The sequence below is a fragment of the Galeopterus variegatus genome, unplaced genomic scaffold (genome assembly GCF_000696425.1).
Source record: "Galeopterus variegatus unplaced genomic scaffold, G_variegatus-3.0.2 Scaffold134, whole genome shotgun sequence".
Taxonomy (NCBI): domain Eukaryota; kingdom Metazoa; phylum Chordata; class Mammalia; order Dermoptera; family Cynocephalidae; genus Galeopterus; species Galeopterus variegatus.
In genome coordinates, this window is record NW_007726245.1 from 910,942 (window position 1) to 924,691 (window position 13,750).

A 13,750-nucleotide genomic window follows, 5' to 3' on the forward strand; every position below is an offset into this window, starting at 1 on the left:
TGCCCCTTGTCTGTCACCTGGGCAACCCTTTTTTAATTCAAATCTCTTACCATCCACCAACGCGCACCCATCCATTCACGTGCGGAGCGAGGCCTGACTTCAGAGCTGGGGTTGGCAGTCAAAGTAGGAGTCAGTTACAGCCTGGATTGCTTACTAATCTCTGCTGTCACCATCCTCTCATGACGAGAGCGGCAGGGCCATGGTGAGGGGTAGGGGACCCTGGTCCAGAGAATCCTTCGGTTCCCTGTGGACCTGGGGGCATTAGCACCCACACATTAGCTCCCTGGCCTGAATCTTCCACTGCCCATGGGAAAGGCCCAGTGAGACCCTGGCCCGGGCCCATCTCTCCCTGGGCTGTTGATGCTGCGAGTGTAATGAGGGATTTCTTCCTGGCCGAGTGCAGGCAGCCGGCTGGGCTTCTCCCCCAGCTGGGCTTGGTTTGTGTCCACTCCCCCCACCACACCTCCCTGTACCATATTCCACGTGTGCCCGCTGGTGTCTTGCTGTGAGGGAGGCTGGGATGTGCCCACCCAGGCTATTTTTACCCAGCCTTGTCCCCACAGAGCTGTTCTTTGGCTCCGAGTTACTGCCTGGGGAGTGAAGCTGTTGCCAGGGCTGGGGTGGATGAGCCAGAGCCTCGAAGCTTCCTGGATTCCCTTTACCAGGCAGCATCTCATCTTAACACTTATTAAAGTGTGTAAATAATGTGCAGAAAGACCTTCTGAGAGAGTAGGCAGGAGAGGACCCTGAGAGAGAGGCAGGAGATGGGGAGAAAAGAGGCACTGACATGTAGAGGGCAGGCTCTGGAACCAGCAGCAAAAGTCTGGTTTCCTGAAGCTGAACCCAAATTGTCTCCAGCCTAATGTGCCTCTGGGGGTAGAAGGAAAGAGTCCGAGGGGCTGGATGGAAGCCAGTAGGTCAGGAGGCACTCCTCGGCATCTTCTTTTAGCATGATGATGGCAGTAATAGCTCACATTTAGTAAGCGCTTTCTGTGTGTGCTAAGACAGCAAAGTGCTTAGAACACGTACCAACTTATTTAATTCTAATCATAGTTAACTCCATTTTATAGACAGGGAAACTGAGGCACTGAGCAGTTCAGTAAACCTAAGGCTGCAAAGCTTGTAAGTGGTGGAAAGGGACCTGAACCGAGTCAGCCCACCCCAGAGCTTGTCCCTAGCGCTGGTCTGCCCCTCTCTGGCCATGTTTCAGCATCCTTGAGGTGTGAGTTATTGTCCTAGAGTCTCTTCGGCAATCCTTCCAGGAAAAACTCTCATCCCTGCTTTTAGATGAGGCTCAGAAATTATCCAGCGGTCACACAGCCAAGCAGTGACCACACCAGAATTGGCACCCAGGCCTCAGGGTCCCTGTGGTTGGGTTCCTCCCAGCTCGCCATACACAGTGCAGTTTGGTTCAACCAATTCTTGTTAATCACTTACAGTGTGCGCCTTGCAATGCTCACCACTGGGGTTCAGGCATAAGAAATCCCCATGGCTACCCATGGGTCTTCCCTCTTGTAGGGCATGTGGAAATGTGGTCACTCAGAGGCAGTGTCCTCTGTACATTAGATGCCAGGAAGATGCAGAGGACCTGTGTGTGTGACTTTGAGGTGGCTCCCCACTGGGGCAGGATGGGTGAGGACCTTGTGAAGTTGTCGAGTTTGGTTCCACCACACCCCTCTCTGAGAGTGTGGACAGTGGGGCACTATTAGTCACTATGAGGCTCGATGGTTCCCCATGTGTATTGATGATTGAACTTTTCAGCAGCCATTGAATTCAGCCCTTGCCAACTGCCTGCAGAAGAAGGGGTGATGAAGGGCCACACCCCTCTCTGAGAGTGTGGACAGTGGGGCACTATTAGTCACTATGAGGCTCGATGGTCCCCCATGTGTATTGATGATTGAACTTTTCAGCAGCCATTGAATTCAGCCCTTGCCAACTACCTGCAGAAGAAGGGGTGATGAAGGGAGCTCTACGGAGCTGTGTGCCCCCAGGCTCCCACTTCCAGCTGGGGCCAGCTCTATCCAGCCACAGCTGGGCAGGGTGCGAAAAGTGGAGGTGGGGACATGGTGGAGCCGCTGGCAGCACAGACCTACCCTGTCCACGGCTGGCTGGGTCCTGTTTCTCCAGCCTCTCTCCAGAAACCCCTGGCGTCAGATAATTTCCTGGGACCAGCTCCTTTGAAGGGAGAGGGTATCCCTCCTGGCTGCCTGCCTGTCCAGGATCTTGTTGCTTGACCAGGCAGGCACCTATGGGCTGTAGAGACAGCTTAGCCTCTGCCATGCGTGGCCAAGGTTGTCACTTGCCCAAGGCCCAGCTTATAAGTGGCTGGGCCAGCTGGGACTGAAACCCAGTCTGCCTGGCCTCAGAGCTGTGCCCTCACTCAGTCCCACCCAGTCTCCTGGGGCTTGCAGAGGGACACGCTGTGTCTGCTCTATCTCCCTTCACTCCTGGGACCCCTCAGCAGAGGGGAAGAAGGTGAGCCTGGGATGGTCTGGACATAGATCAACCAAGCCTGGGTGGCCTAGGGTGGTGGCCCTGTGCCTGGGGAATGGGGAATTCTGTGCTCAGTGCTGGCTCTGGGTCCCGAGGAGCAGAGCCCTGGGGAGTTGAGTTGGACCACAGACCATGCCCAGTGCTGCCTGCTGAAGATGCTGGCCCTTCCCGAAATGCCCCCAAAAGACCAGACACAGCCTTTCTGTGCATACCCTGAGGAGGCCACATTAAGCTCCAGGCCTGGACGTGTCCCTGATGTTAGCTAGGGTCATTGGGTCGTGCCTGGATGGTCTTATGTGGATGTCTTTTTCACACACCAGGGAACAGGGGCAGGAGATGGGAGATCAAGGGGCAGAGTCTCAGAAGCTGCCCTGGGCTCAGATCTCACTGTGTGACACCTGGTGGCCTGGAAACACGAGCTCTTGGGGAGGCCCGTTCCGCCCTCCTCATTCCTGCCAGCACCCCAGTGCAGGCCTCGGGTTCAGGACCCAAGCATCCTCCTGCACCTCAAGAAGGAGAACACCCTGTGGAGTGGACCCAGATAGTGTGGCCGGGGCCAGCAGGCAGCTCTCTGGGCCTCCAACAAGCACCGTGATTGTGAGATGGGGGATGTCGTCCTTTACCCACATCCCAGCTCTTGTGGGAAGGATCTGCCGCAGCCCAGGGTCCAGCTGCCGGAGTCAGCCATGTCCGGGAATGAGGCCGCAGTCTTGCAGCGGCAGCCGTGGAATTTGGCTCACCGAGCCCAGGTGGATTCGTCCTTGTGTCCTCCGCATTCCCCACAGGTGTCCCCGTGTGCGAGCAAGGCAGCCCTGCTCGGAAGCGTACACGGCCTGGCCGGGGTAGCGCCCACAGCGGGGAGCCTGTGTCTCAGGCCGCCTGGAAACACTGTGGGGGCATATTTTTATCATGGACAGGTTCTCCCTTTCTCTCTACAACTTCGTCTAAAAAACGTTAAGACAGACACTGACTCAGAGGGTTTCTAATATGACTTAGTGACTTCTCCCAGCCGGTGAATAGTGTGGCTCAAGAAGGGGATAGGAGGCTGCCTTCCAGCACCTTCCAGCACTGCTCCCACTCTGCCTCCCTCCCCGAAGGGCTCGGGTTGGACCAGCTGCCCTCCCCTCAGCCCCAAGCAGTTTTCCTCCTAGGTCCAGTGGGAGAAGCAGCTGGTGGCTCCACCCAGACCCTTCCCCAGAGGGCCCAGGGGGATGAGAACTGGGGCCAAGGACTGCGCCAATGTCCAGGACAAGCGTCAAACCAATGGGTTTCAGAACGGGCACAATCCAGGCCTGTGCTGGACTAACCAAGGTGGACGGTTACTTTTCTTACAGCTGTCTTTATACTATTTGACTTTGGGAAGAAAACTACTAGAAATGGTTTTGAAGTTATAATTAAAATTTCCTCTTGCTGTGGGCAGACAGTTGTGGGTTGAATTCAAAGGTGTTAATGTAGAGAGCAGCTAATTTTAAGAGAAAAAATTGGAGAGAGAGAGAATGTGGGGGGGGCCCAGGGGGGGGGGTGAGGGGCCCAGCTTGGCGGGTCCGAGCCCAGCCTCAGGTCCCAGCAGGGCCGTCTGTGAGCCGCAGTTCAGGGCAGCCCCTCCCACTCTGAGCCTCATCCTCCCCAGGTGCCAGCCGGAGCCGAATCCTGAACTCTGCCCTGTACACCTCAGGGTGCTCTCAAAGAGTGCGCGAGAGACAGACGGACAGAGGGCGCTCCATGAAAGGTGAAGAGCCAGGCAGAGGTGGACTCTGCTCAAAGGCCAAAAATCTGCCTGAGGAAGTGGTGGTCTTGTTGGGAGGGTAGGGCCCTTGTGCCGCTTCTGCTGCCCTGCCTGTGACTGAGACAAGCCACGTGAGGCCACTCTTTCCACCCTGGTCAGTATCAGTACACTGCTGTGGGACGACAGGCAACAGGGGCCGGCGGTCCCCCAGCTGCATATGTGAGTTGGGTGTCTGGGTGCGGCAGAGTGCCCTGCATAAACTTGGCCTCCGAATCTTGGTGTCCAGTGAGCCACACATGAGTTGGCCAAATGAGGGGCCCAGCTTGGCGGGTCCGAGCCCAGCCTCAGGTCCCAGCAGGGCCCTCTGTGAGCCGCAGTTCAGGGCAGCCCCTCCCACTCTGAGCCTCATCCTCCCCCGGTGTCAGACGGAGACGAATCCTGAACTCTGCCCTGTACACCTCAGGGTGCTCTCAAAGAGTGCGCGAGAGACAGACGGACAGAGGGCGCTCCATGAAAGGTGAAGAGCCAGGCAGAGGTGGACTCTGCTCAAAGGCCAAAAATCTGCCTGAGGAAGTGGTGGTCTTGTTGGGAGGGTAGGGCCCTTGTGCTGCTTCTGCTGCTCTGCCTGTGACTGAGACAAGCCACGTGAGGCCACTCTTTCCACCCTGGTCAGTATCAGTACACTGCTGTGGGACGACAGGCAACAGGGGCCGGCGGTCCCCCAGCTGCATATGTGAGTTGGGTGTCTGGGTGCAGCAGAGTGCCCTGCGTAAACTTGGCCTCCGAAGCTTGGTGTCCAGTGAGCCACACATGAGTTGGCCAAAGGCCAGTCTGGATGCCTGAGGAGCTCGGACACTGGGATGCCTGCCTTCTGTAGGCCAGTGGGCCACAGCCTCCTCAGGACCCTGGCCGTGGGTAGAGCATGGGCATTGGTGACACACCGTCCAGTTCCAGTCCCTGCCATTCTGTTAACTCCCATATGGCCCCAGGCAAGGCCTTTCACTTACAAAAAGGGGGAAAGGAGGCTCAGTCACAGAGCTGTGGTGAAGACCAGAAGAAACACCCGCTCGCCTAGTGGCTGGGCTCTCGTGGAAGCCACAGAGCACACTTTCCTGACAAGCATTAGCTGTCCCTGCCCATGCAGCCAGGCAGGTGAGGACTTTGCAGTCCTCCACGGCCAGGTAAAGGACTAGACCCCATGCATTGCTCCTCAGAGGGCCGTCTTCCTCCTGCCCATGGGAGGAGGGAGGGGGTGGGTGTGGGAGTCGCTGCATTTGTGGAGCCCTATAAAGTGTGCTGTCTTCGTCGTCACCACGAGGTTTGAAAATCCATAAGGGTGGGGGTCATCAGTGATAAACAGAGGCAACTGTGTGATGGCTGAAGAGGTGGGGTCCTGCGCCTGGTGGCCACAGGACTTCTGGCAAGTTACTCTCTGAGCCTCAGTTTCCCCAACAGTGAAATGAGGACAACAACAGCTGTCCTGAAGAGTTGTCATGAAACATGAATGGGGTAATAATCTCTGCTCGGTCTCCAGAACTTGGTGGTGGTTCAGTAATGTTGGTTTCCCTTTGTTTCTGTCAGGACGCAGCTTCATGCTGGTGGATGAAGAGCTTACCTAAGGTACAAGATCTGATAGGTTGGGAGCCATGTGGGATTAGATTAGTGGCATCTAGGTGGGAAGGGCCCCGTGAACACTAGGGGTTATTTTAATTATACAGCCCCTTGGTCTCCACGGTCAGGGGTGCCTGGCTGTCTGATGCCATCTTTATTGGCCCATCTGGTGCTTAGCTCAAGTCAAGGGACAGGCAGGAACCAAGCTCATTAATTGCCCTCTATTCTTAGCCCAGGGATCTCCTGGTGGGCACAGACTCCCTGGGGGGCTGCATATGTCTGGGCCGACACATCCAAGCCTGCGTGGAGCAGCGTCCTCAGATGTCCCAGATCCTGCTCTTGTCTGAGACTCCTGGAGGCTTTCACAGTCCGTGTTCCTGTTTTCCTTCTTGCAGTCGCAGGGCCGCGGGAACATTTAGTGGGCGTGCTCTGGCAGCCCTTGTCAAGGAGCACACCAAAGAACCTTGGGAATAGGTTACCATCTGAGGTGGGAGCTGGTAGAAGTGGTACCACCTGGGAAGTACCTACCTCCTCAGAGGCAAAGCCGTCCCAAGAGATGGTTTGCAGAGAGCTGCCCCTCAGATGAGCATCAACTGAGCAAAGCCAGAGCTCTTCGGTAAGATGACCCAAGCAAAGGGTGCCAGCCAGTCTTTGTTGGCACTGCCATTGTGCCAGGCAGCATGCAAGTCTGGCCCCAGGCTGAGAAGTGAAGGCCTGGTATTCTTGTTCCCCAGCATGGCTGTGGCAGGGCCGAGGTAGGCAGTTCCCTCCTGGGCTGGCATCATGTCCTCTGGCTGGGATTTGTTCATTGAGATTCTACTGTGTGCCAGGTACTAACAGGAAATATGTCGTTTAATCAACACAATGATCCTGTAAGATTCCATTGCCATTTCTTACTTATGGTGGAGAAAACAGGTTCGGGTTCCGTGACATGCCCAGAGTTGCAGAGGGTGGATTCCAAGCTGTGCAGACCTTCTTGTACCATGCTGCGTCCTACTCTACCAGGTCCGGTTGTTCTTGAGGGCCATTCAGTGTGGATGTGCCCTTAATGCATATCACAAAGAAGCCTTCTCAAAGTCATCTGGTTTCCTGTGCAGACTTTGTGATGGGGGCTCTGGCGAGCTGACCAGGTGTCCTAAGTGAGGTGGCTGGCCTGGTTGTGGCCCTTCCCCTGGATGGCTGTCTCTGGGAGTTCCAGCTTCTCACAGGACTCTCATGAGTTGACTGATGTGAGAGGCCACTGAGACTAATCACTTGCCAGGTGTTCTCATACCTGGGGTCTTGGGATCTGAGCCTCCGTGTATCTCAGTCCCTGCTGCCCCTGGCCCTGTAGATACCTTTGCAGTCTGATGAGGAACACTGAGCCCCAGGGAGCCAACCTCACTCATTCTGTCCCTCTCTGTCTTTCCCAGGGCAGTGAGGTCCCAGGCCCCACTTTCATTGATGGCGAGCTCATCCCCAGGGAGCCCAGCTTCTTTCCTGAGGACGAGGAGGAGGCTATGACGCTGGCCCCGCCTGAGGGCCCCCAGGAATCAGACATGGAGAGCACCCAGAGCTTGGAGGGGTCTGTGGAAGAGAAGGAGGGGTTTGGAGGCCTGTTTCTGCCAGAGGACAAGTGAGTTCAAAATTATGTGCAGCTTGGTATGTGGCCTCTGGGCCCAGAAATGTGGTTCTTGGACGGTATCTCCAGGAAGTAAACATGAGACATGCTCAAGATTTGCATCTCAGGCATTAGTTTCATGGGTGTTCCAAGTAGCAAAAAATTCTAAGCAGCCTAAACGCTTGACAGTAGGGATAGTTCTGGAATTTAAGCAGCTGTGCAAAGTAAGGTTTTAATTCACTATTTAATGATATGGGATATGTGATCTCTATTAGTTTTAGAAAGCATGTTACAAAGATGTCAATGAGGTGTACAATCTTAGCTTTGTTAAAAAAAAAACAACACATACCTCTGTATTAGGAAATGCCTAGAAAAAATTATTCTTGAAAATGAGTTAGTTATTCTGGGTGGTGGGATGATGGATCATTTTAATTACCTCTCATCTGCTCTGCTGTGTATATTCTATATTTTTGATATTAAGTACTCTCATAATCAGAAATGTTATTTAAAAACAATATGGAGACCTAAGTGACTTCCCCATGGAGCAATGTTGTCATCTCTTAGTCTGGTGTCAGTAGAAAGGAGTCCCTTTCATTTCAGCCCTCACTGAACCTCTGGAGGGTTCAGGGCTTGTGGGGTGATGAGAAGCAGCCACCGTCGTGGCTGAGGACACCATGCACCCCATGTGTCAGAAGGCAATGATGACAGCTGACTCGGGGATTTGGAGAGGGAAGACAGAGGTTCCAGTATTTGTTGAACCACATGAAATTGCCAACTTTTAATCATTTTCAACCTTCAAGAAAGGGTACATGCAGGGCTTCTCAAACTCCAGTTTGAGAAGGATTTCTGAGGGTTATGAAGTCCTTGGTGGGGCCCTTTGAAGTAGTTTATTGATGGAGAGAATTCCATGTTGCTTCCTGGGCATAGCTCATCAGCTGTCCCTATGACCAGCCAACCCAAGGACAAAAGGCTGCAGACAACAGACCTGTAGACCTTGTGGCTAATCATCTGCCACTCGACTGTCCCCTTTGTTTTCCAGGCATAATCGCCAGGAGGGAAGCCAACAGTGGGTGCTGGGAGTTTTAGGGACATTTATAAGAGAAAGAACTTAGGAGTATGATTGATTCAGCCTGAAATGCTAAGGAACCTGAGGGCAGATAAATAAGTAAATAAATATGGTTGAGGTACCGGAGCTTGATGTTTAGTACTGTCATTTAACACGGTGATCCTTAGATAGAAACGGGGTTCCTCAGGGGCACAGTTTGAGAATCATTGCGTTCACCCATTACGTGCTGCTTGCGCTGTTGGAGGTTTCCCAGTTTGGAGTGTGGAGGCTCAGCGAGGTTGGGGAAGTCCTAACTTATGAGTAATAATATACAGAAAGGGCTGCATAGTGACTAAGGAAAGAGACATTTTGGCAGGTGAAGAGTTGTGCTTTTTGTTCTTAGTTTGCAGATGGGGCTCACCCAGGCCCATCGTACTGTCATAGGCCACACCATGGGTCACCCATGGGAGGCCCCAGAGCCTAAGGTCTCTGACCTGGTGGTCTTTGGGATTATGTGTTTTAGGACTAGAAATCTCCACTACATACTGGGAGAAGCTTTTCACCTAGTAACTCACTGTTATTTATTTTAAAACTTAATTTCATTATAAAAGATGTACATGCTAATTAAACAAAACTGGAAAAAGGTAGGAAAATGAGAAGGGGGGAAATAACCCACCACCCTGAACTATGCCCTCGTTACATTTTAATATTTTTATTTCCTACTTTTTCTTATTCTTTGTAGACCTTTTACATACTCAGTCTTATTGTTTCTAAAATTTTTCTTTTTATTTGTATTCATTTCTCCACAATTGCCAATATTTTTACAAACCTTTCAACAACTCTTTGATATTCCATAATTTAAAAATTTAATCTACTATAAGTTACAATTTAATAACTATAATTTAATCTAGCCGTAGCTAAACCCTTGGATTGTAGCAGTGTACTCTAGAGTACCATTGGTTTGAGTATCTCTCGTGCAGGAAGTTTCTGTGATGAGATGTTTCCCTTATGGGCCCCCAGAGTGTACTTCACCAGGTCAGAAGGTACAGACTCAGTCAGGCTCTGGACATCTTGGTGCCAGCTGTCCTTCTGGAAGGCCCAGTTGGTGGGAGGGGCCTCATTAGTCACACGCTCACATGGGTGCTTTCCGGCCTCCAGGTCTCTGGTCCACGGATGAGATGTTTCCCTCACGGGGCCCCCAGAGTGTACTTCACCAGGTCAGAAGGTACAGACTCAGTCAGGCTCTGGACATCTTGGTGCCAACTGTCCTTCTGGAAGGCCCAGTTGGTGAGAGGGGCCTCATTAGTCACACGCTCACATGGGTGCTTTCCGGCCTCCAGGTCTCTGGTCCACGCTCCGTCCATGACGACGTCAGACTTGTCTACACACTCCACCACCTCCCTCATCAGCAATGAGGAGCAATTTGAAGATTATGGAGAGGGGGACGATGTGGACTGTGCCCCCAGCAGCCCCTGCCCCGACGATGAGACCAGGACAAATGTCTACTCGGACCTGGGGTCTTCAGTGTCTTCCAGGTGGCCCCTTGGTCTGGGATGGCATTTGGTGTCCAGGAAAAGTGACAGAACCAGTCCAGCCTCATCCCAGGGGCCCCAGCTGACTGTCCTTCCCTCTGTCGTGAGCTTCATAGGTTCTGTTCCTGGGGTTTGGGGATGCTGCCTTTGCACCCTGATTGGGGGTCTGGAACTCCTCCTCCCCCTCCCAGAAACAGAATTAACTGACCTGGGAGGCCGCAGATGGGGGTTGGGGGGAAGGAGGGGTCTGTGTTGTCTTGCTTCCTAGAACCTGTGTCTGTGACTCCTTCCCACCCCCCTGAATCATCGCTGACTCTGACCCTTGTCTGTTAAGTGGGCACAACTCACTGGCTGCTTCTCTCTGAGTGCTGGAGAAGGGATGATCTGTGTGTCCTCCCCCCACCCCGGGCTCACAGATGCTGGGGAATCAAGTACAGTAAGCTCAGCAGGGTGGGGCGGGCACCAGACTGGACAGCAGTTGAGGTTTTTTTCCCTCTGTGAATCAGTGCGGGGCAGACACCTAGGAAAATGCGGCACACGTACAACACTGAATTGCTGGATGTTTACTGCTCTCAGTGCTGCAAGAAAATCAACCTGCTGAATGACTTGGAAGCCCGGCTGAAAAACCTGAAGGCCAACAGGTGAGGCCTCAGGGCCCCAGGTGTGGAGGGGCAGGAGGCCAGGGTGGGACTGGAGCGAGAGGCAGCAGGTACGGCGGTCCCACTCTGTCTTGGCAGGTGACAGCTGTAGGAGTGGGGTTGATCCTGGGGCTTTTTCTGCAACAGGAAATCAGGCTGTTTCTTCTCAGGACCAGGCTGATGAGTGAATTCCCTTTAGTAGAGGAAACAGCCTTGTCCTGCCACGTGGGATCTTGCAGCCAGGGCAGAATGAGGAAGTGGACTAGAGCTCCCTCTGTTCAGTGACTATTTCCTTTCTCTCTCTCTCTCTAGCCCCAACAGAAAGATCTCTAGCACGGCCTTTGGAAGGTAAGGTCCCCTCAGGGGAGGACCGTTTGAGTGCTGTCACCCTAACTATGCTGTTGCCGCCCAGTGGCTGGCTCCAGGCCAGCAGCCCAGACCCAGCCAGTGCCCTGTGTGTGGCCAAATGAGTGGAGGGGAGCAAGGCCGTCCCAGGGCAGTGCAGCCAGAGGGCCCACTTCTGATAAATGGCTAGCCTGCCCCCATCCCACCTTGCCCCTTGTCCCTTCTGGGCAGTGGCCAGCATCTTCAAACCCTTGGCTGCCTCAACTTCAGGCAGGCACACCAGGGATACTCTGGGGGCCACAGCCCACCCACAGCTGTTGGTGCTCTGCTCTCTGCTCTGGAGCTGGCAGCTGGACTAAAGAGACCCTGGGTTTCCTGCTGGCTAAGATCCGGGTGTGACTGTGCCCCGTCAGAGCTGGTCACTTTGCTCTAGGTTAAATCCTGCAGAAGCCAACTTGTTGGCACTTCTGGCATCCCACTCTGGTTCTCCTGCTGACTGGCCCCAGGTTCACACCCAGGGCTTTGGGAGCCACCAGTGAGAACTCAGGCTCTGGCCTGGGAGCTAGGTGGGTCAGCCTCTTGGCAGAGACCCTGGCTTCTGCCTATCAGGGGGTAAGGAAGGGGGTGTCACTTGGGGGTGGCAGCTGGACTTAGCCTCAGGCAAGGGTTACCTCAGCAAGCATCCGCCTGTTTCCAATCTTACCCACTCACTCCGTGCCCTGCAGGTCTGGGTGGATCTCCCTCCCTTTGCTGTCCCCGAGAGTCCCCAGAGATGTAGCAGGGGCTGGCTTGATGGAGAGTGTCAAGTCTTGCTGGGCAGCCTCAGGACGCCCAGACCCTCTGGGAGCCAGGCTACCTCCATGGGCAGTCTTATAGCTGGAAGAGGAGGTCTCGGCTCATATGCCAGCTCTGGTAACTTGATAGCTGCTGGCTAGAACACTGGTGTAAAGAGGGTTCAAGGCAGCAGGAGAGAACTGCGACTGATTGGCCGTGTCTGCTTGGGATCAGGGAGGGCTGTAACGATGTACCCGGTATCCTCAGAGTTGGCTGATCTGTTGGGTTTGGAGGTCAGGCAGCACTTTCCTCCTCTGGCTGAGTGAGGGTGGCTTCTGTAAAGGGGATTCCTGGCAGGCCCCCTGGAGTATTGGATGACTGGCCAGCCCGTAGCCTGGGTCCAGATCCCATTCTCTGGAAGGCCTCTGCAGGCAGATGCCCCTTCCCTCCATCCCTGCAGGCAGCTCATGCACAACAGCAACTTCAGCAGCAGTAACGGCAGCACTGAAGACCTGTTCCGGGACAGCATTGACTCCTGTGACAATGACATCACAGAGAAGGTGGGCCCTGGGTGGGTGAAGAAGGGACGTAATATGTGCATGCTCCCGGGGGTAGTGGGGAGCACTCTGGGTTGCTGTCTGGGGACTTGGGAGACCCTGTGCCTGCCGAGGAGTTGGGGGGTGGCCCTGGTCACATGGGCCCTCCCTCACCGAACATGACCGTTGTCTTCATACACAGTCATTTGGAGGTCCTGGTCGTGAACCTCACAGTTTCTAGGTTCTCAGTCCTGTGGCCTCAGAGGTCTTCTCCAGCCCACCCCATGCTCTCCTGCTGCAGGTGAGCTTCCTGGAAAAAAAGGTGACAGAGCTGGAGAATGACAGCCTAACCAATGGGGACCTGAAGAGCAAGCTGAAGCAGGAGAACACGCAGCTGGTGCACAGGTCAGGCCAGGGCACTGGCTTTGGGGGCCTCAGCTGTGACTCTGGGAACGAAGGGCTGTTCCTGTTACTAGCCCCCAAGAGAAGCCAGAGGAGGTAACCTCATGTCCTTCCAGCTTGGAGAGTCTGTGACACATCAGTCCCTTGTCACATGGCCCTGGCCACACAGGGTGCCCAGGAAGACAGGTCTTTAGGGACAGGAAGACAGGTTGGACCTTCACCTTGACTCTAGGCCTGATGGGTTCTACCCACCAGCCCTGTAGCCCCAGGTCAGGTGTAGGACAGGAGCCACTGTCTCTCATTGTCATGCAATGACAAGAGCCTGACCTCCCCTTCTGGGGACAAGCTCTGCAGAAGGAAAGGCTGGTGTGAGTTCGGTGGTAGGGAGGGTCCAGGTGCAGTGTCAACGGAGGCCCATGGTGCACAAAGTCCCCTGATGCTGATGTCCAGGAGGTAGTGGTTGTAGAATGAGTTTGCCCTCGCCAGATGGCGTGACACTTGGTAGACTTATCCTGGCCTGAGATCCCTGTAGAGCCCAAAACTGGGCCCTTTCATATACCTTAGAAATCAGCCTCATGGAGGGACTGTTGCCAGTGAAGTGCAGCCCAGGCTGATGTACCAGTGAGGACACCTATGGTGGGGTCAGAACACCCACAGTGGGGCCTGGCCTTTCCCAGGTCTGGCACGCTTGTGGCCACTAGCCAGCATATGTCCATTTTTGGAGTCAAGGGGCCAAGTAAGCTGCATTATTGACCAGAGGGGTGTTGGCCAGGAAGGAAGAACAAAAAGGAGGTGAGGCCTGAGGCTGTTGCATCCAGCCATGGCCAGGCCTGCGTCCCTCCCTGTGCTGCCCTGAGCGTCCCACCTTCCCAGGTGCAACAGGGGGTAAGGAAGGGGCCGACTGACAGGTCTGCCCCTCCATGGTGGGTGTGACTCACACACCTCTCTTTAGATGTTACGGTGTCCCTAATTCATCTGTCAGTAAAGCTGCTGGCCCACAGGCCTGGTAAACCCCCCCCCCCCCCCCTGCAAAACACTTATTTCATCC

The 13,750-nt window shown here is 54.3% G+C and overlaps 1 protein-coding gene across 1 annotated transcript in view; it reads left to right on the plus strand.

Annotated features, from left to right (window-relative positions):
• Positions 1-13,750, plus strand: part of RAB11FIP4 (RAB11 family interacting protein 4 (class II)) — a 100,357-nt gene that overhangs the window by 78,862 nt on the left and 7,745 nt on the right. The window contains exons 3-8 of the mRNA XM_008589122.1: positions 7,248-7,445; positions 9,816-10,010; positions 10,514-10,648; positions 10,958-10,993; positions 12,225-12,324; positions 12,602-12,705. Of these exons, the coding sequence (XP_008587344.1) occupies positions 7,248-7,445; positions 9,816-10,010; positions 10,514-10,648; positions 10,958-10,993; positions 12,225-12,324; positions 12,602-12,705 (768 nt within the window). The remainder of the gene's footprint in view (positions 1-7,247; positions 7,446-9,815; positions 10,011-10,513; positions 10,649-10,957; positions 10,994-12,224; positions 12,325-12,601; positions 12,706-13,750) is intronic.